Source organism: Hipposideros armiger, unplaced genomic scaffold (genome assembly GCF_001890085.2).
Source record: "Hipposideros armiger isolate ML-2016 unplaced genomic scaffold, ASM189008v1 scaffold_613, whole genome shotgun sequence".
In the NCBI taxonomy this organism is placed as follows: domain Eukaryota; kingdom Metazoa; phylum Chordata; class Mammalia; order Chiroptera; family Hipposideridae; genus Hipposideros; species Hipposideros armiger.
Genome location: NW_017731963.1, coordinates 798,653 through 803,597, shown reverse-complemented (window position 1 = coordinate 803,597; position 4,945 = coordinate 798,653). Strand labels below are relative to the sequence as shown.

Sequence of the window (4,945 nt, the reverse complement as noted above, 5' to 3'; positions counted from 1 at the left end):
CCCCCCCCCAAAGAGAACCCTTTCCTAAGACCTCTGGAAGGAATCTGTTCAATATTTATAAACTGCTGCAGCAGCTATAATAACAAGAGGTAGTGGTACCACCAAGATTTGCTCCAAACCTGATTCCAGTCTGGAAACAAAGATGAGTAGGGGCGCGGAGTGACGGGCGCAGGGCGCAGCGCACGGTTGGTGCCGGCTGCCAGAGCCAGTGGAGGAACGCGGGGGTGGGGGCTCATCAGACCTGGTTCCGCCTGGCCTTGGGGCTGTCTCGCTCTGGGTCCCTGGCCAGTCCCCTGCCCTTCGGGGTTGCCCTCCATTTCTGAGAGCCCTGCCAACTCTGGCCTGGCATGAGAGGGTGTGGCCTCAGCCACCCACTCCACACCTGTAGCCACTGAGGCCCCTTTACCACAGGACAGCCCCTCTGGGGTCTTACCTTTTTCGAGGACTTTATACCAGATGCTCTCCTGGGACTGGGATGCTTTGGAGTGCTCACAGAGCTGGAGTTTTTCCCCCAAAGGGTGGGAAACAGGCAGGGTAGGCTGTTGCTTAGGCAAGAGGATGGCACTATGGGGACCGGCCCCACTCCAGTGGCGCCTGTTCACTGCTCGCCCGTGGCCCAGGCTTTCAGCGCCTCCACCATTCAGCTCTCCCTCGAGTTCCGTTTCCTCATCTGTAAACAGCGATGGTGTTCTTTGCCTTATAGGATTGCTGCGAAGATTAAGTGAGACAACATACACAAATGCCTGGCACATAATCAGTGTTCCCTGCATGTTAGTTTCCGTTCCACTGCGCATGACACAGCCCCTCTTCCACATCGCGCTAGCTCCATTCACAGCCCATTTCCAGAGAACGGGGAACCTGACCTTCCCCACCGACGGAGTGACAGGGAACCTTGCCCGTGGGATGCGCGCCCTCTGTGCAGGACGGGCACGCGTTTATTCTGAGGCGTTGGCAGAGCTGACCAGTGAGGGCGTTGATACTGACATTGGTTTCCTCTACTGTGTGCATCCCTGGAAAGAGATTCGGTCCCCCCAGGGAAGCGGGCTTTACTCGGAAAATCACTGCCCCACCAGGCCAGAGTATTTCTCCACTTCCCTCCCTCCAGGGTCTGCGAGTACATTAGGAGAGCAAAGTGTTAGTTCAATCCATTAAGCCTCTTGCTTCCAGACCGTGCCTCTGGGGGCGTTAAATGCTATCATGGTCATTTCTCTTCCTCCTGGGGCAGCAGCCAGATCACTCGCGGATGCACAGAAGACCCCTCACCTCCGGCCCCCCAGCCTTGTTCCACAGCCCAGCCCTCTCCTTAGGACACTTAATAGAAGGCATCACAGCCATTTGCTGTTGGAGGTGATGGATGGGCCTAACAGAAGACGATGATTTCCGGGGGGAGACACACAGCTGGCATACGTCTGAATCCCAAACCCCGTTTTCCAGCACATGTCCGAAGTAATAAAGAGGAAGGAGGAAAAACGAAGAAGTGGCAGCGTGGTGGGAGGGGGGCGGTAGGAAGGCTGGCACGCTTTCCTCTCTCTTCCCCAGTCTTTGTCTGATTGGGATCCGCAGATGTTTTATTATGCAAAAGCCTCTTACCTGCGAGTTCTCTATTGTTCTCGCTCAGGCTGCCCGGGTCAGGGATCAGAGGGCAGAGACGGAAGCAGCCATGCTAATCAACTGCTCTGTTTGTTCACCACGCCAGACTGATAGTTGGCTCTCAGCCAGACTCTGCTGGGAATTGAGCTGCGAGTAAGGCGGAGCACCCACTTTAGTGAACCTCCCAGCCTAGTGGACACAGAGGATGCTCTGCATAAACGTCAGGCCCTTGATGAAGACGCCCTTACAGCAGCCCACAGTCCCCACACGATCTGTGCCCTGCCCCCTCCCCTGGCTCGGAGCTCCGGCCACTGACCACGCAGAGACCTTGCTCACCCTGAGATGGACCAAGCACGCTCTCCACTCAGAGCCCCTGCGCTGCTGTCCCTCTGCCAGTGGCTCCCAGATATCCCCACATGCATTGCCTGCAGGTCTTGAATCAAATCTCCCCAACTCCGTGAGGCCCTCTGACAGCCACCCTATCTATTTACTTCTGGGGTTGTTTCCCCCACTAAAAATTGGGCTCTGCAAGAGCAGAGGTGTACATCTCTTGATCGTTACTCCATACCCATTGCATCAAATAGTGGCTCTCAAACTTGAGCGCGCCCCAGCAGTCCCGGAGGGCTTGCCCAGACTCCTGGGCCCCTCCTCCAAGCTGGGTTGGGCCCAGAAGTTCCTGCGTGCTGTGGATGCTGCTGGCAGGGTCCGCACTCCGAGTCGGCGTCCACTGTATGTGTGTTAAGTGTCTAAACGAATGAGTAAAGGCTGTGGCTGAGACACGAGTGAGCCTGGAACGGTGAGCTGACCCTTTTCACTGAGGACCTCAATGCAAGACCAGAGTTTGGCCACAGCTGCCCCCGTGAGGGCCGTTGGAGGCATTGGAGGCACGCAGCTCAGTGGGAGCAGGGGTTCACGGGAAGGAGTGGAGCGACCCAGCCACATGGACCCCATGCCCCATGCCTCGGTTCACACCTGCCCCTGCCTTTGTCTCCCCAGAGTATGCGGAGAACATTGGGGACGGCCGGAGCCCCGAGTTCCGGGAGAGCGAGCAGAAGCGCATCCTGGCCTTGCTGGAGAACTTCTAGGGGCCCCCGGCCCTGCGCACATGGACCCTCCTGGTGCCTCGCTCCCACAAACAGTTTCTTCACAGCTCGGTGTGACTTTCAGACAATTAAAGCGAGTGTTTTTTATTCCTGGGCTGGCATTCTTTGTAGCAAAGCGGTACCCTCTAACCTTTCCCCTCACTTTCACAGCAGCTGCCATGGGGCGCATCTGAGGAAGGTCGGTGGGTGGCCTCACTCTGCCAGGGGGGGAAACTGAGGCTCAGCGTGATACAGGGACCCCTGTGGCTGCTCCGGTGGTACTGCCTGGGGTGAGGGTGCAACAGGGAAGGGGGAAGGCACGGACCAGTGACCTCACTGGGGCTTTTGCCCTGACAGAGTCTGGACGTGTTACACGAGGCACGTGGGTCGTGCCGAAGCCCCTGGGGAGGCTTCCATGGCGCTCTGACACCCTCAGAGCAGGGTGCCGAACCCCAACCTCACAGCACCATCCAGGAGGGAAGGGGGGTGTTGCCCCCCCACCCTCAGAATGAAGAAATCAGAATCTCACGGGTAGCCCAGACGCTGGTGGTGTTTTAAGCTCCCCCATGGTTCCCTGCGTCAGGATGAAAGCCACGCTTTAGGGTTGTCAGGCCTTGGGTCCAAATGCCAGCTGTGCCACTTACCAGCTGTGGCAGTTTGGATAAATGACTTCACCTTCCTGAATCTCTCTCATCTGCAAAGTGGGGGTACTAATACCCACTTGGTGCTGATGAGGATCACTCGTTTAAGCATGCCACACCGTGAGGCGCACACAGTAGGTGCATTATAAATGGTGATTTCTTTGCCCTTCCCTTACACATCTGTGGCTTCAGAAGAATTGCAATTTCACCCATTTTACACGGGCTGTGAGGGAGTTGGGCTCCTTGATAGGAGTTTGCCATCCTTTAGCATGGTTTTAATCTGTCACAAAGAATAGAGTCCCCGTGAGTGAGGCGGCGGAAGAACAACTGATTGAGAAAAGCTGCATTTCATTAAAATGAAATCTCCAGCCCAAGGTCAGCAAATAGGCTACAAGGAACACCACGCGTCCTGTGCATACCCCTGACTGACACTGTCAGTCAGCAGCTTTTGCTTTTCGTTGAACCGCAAGGGATGGGGGCTTCACGCAGCCACCTGCCCTGCGTGGGGCTGGGGGTAGAATAGGGAGTAAGACAGACCCAGCCCTCCTGGTGGGAAGATGGAAGGTGCGCCCGTTGTCACCATGAGGTAAGCGTTCCAGCAGAGAGGTGGCGGGAGTGTGTTACGCAGCCTATTACAGAGTCAGCATTGCATACAGTGACATTGTAGATTTAGTTATTGTTTTATTCCACTTTTCTGTAACTGTAGTAGCTACTATGTACTGAACACCTGCTCTGTGCTGCTTGCTTTCTGTCCATGCTTTCTCTGCTGGCATCATTCTCCCCAGTTTACTGAAGCTGAGACCGAGGTCTCAGAGGGTGAGGAACTTGTGCGAGGTCCTATGGCCAGTAAGCGGCAGAACCTACGTTCAAAGCGAGGTCTGCCTGACTCCGCGATCCAAGCTCTCCCCTCCACCGAGCTGCCTCTGTCTAGAAGACACAGATCACTGACTGACATTACGCTTCAATCTGTTCCACTGTGCATATGTGGTTTAATGAATTCACAAAGACTATAAAGCGTATCTAGATGTAACCTATAGAATCTCAGACTTTTTGAACTAAGGTTGGCCCTGGAGAGATCATTAGTCCTTCAGCTTTATTTTCTTTTTAAATTTTGTTTTTTAACCAGGTAATGCTTACACCTAGTACGGAAGTTCAAAGCTTAACACAAAGGTATACAGTGAGGAGCCTCCCCTCACGTCCCCCACCTCCTAGGCCTCCCTAACCCTGGAGCCAACTGCTGTCACCTAACCATCCCTCCAGAGTTCTGTCCAGCAGTTTTCCAGCTGTGTCCTCCAAGCGCATCAGAAGCCAACAGTGAAGAGAGAGAGAGGGTGGGGTGGGTAGGGCTCCAGGCCACTTCAACTGTAGTCGCTCCATTTTGCCCTGCTTCATATATCGGGGTGCCTTCCAAGATTTCGTTTGACCAAAAAGTCCCTCTGCTAGAAAGCAAGCTTGAAATCACACATTCACTTGACACATGAAGAGGTGGTCCCTTTTTCCATCGGTTTTGTAACGGGAGGGTTTGGGGGGAGCGTGAGGTATAACCCCTTAGAATTCAGAGGAGGTTACAGCTCTAGGGGTTGGGGGACCGAGGAGATGGGGTGAGGAGAAATCTTTGACCTCTGTGTTCTA

At 54.8% G+C, this 4,945-nt stretch overlaps 1 protein-coding gene across 2 annotated transcripts in view; it reads left to right on the top strand.

Moving 5' to 3' along the window:
* The window catches only part of CTNNBL1 (catenin beta like 1), a 167,093-nt gene extending 164,306 nt beyond the window's left edge, over positions 1-2,787 (top strand). The window contains exon 16 of one of the 2 annotated variants that reach the window (XM_019625080.1): positions 2,587-2,787. In XM_019625080.1, coding sequence (XP_019480625.1) covers positions 2,587-2,675 — 89 coding nt within the window. In that variant the 3' untranslated portion in view covers positions 2,676-2,787. The remainder of the gene's footprint in view (positions 1-2,586) is intronic. The other variant, XM_019625081.1, reaches the window with a different exon arrangement.
* Positions 2,788-4,945: the final 2,158 nt, after the last annotated feature.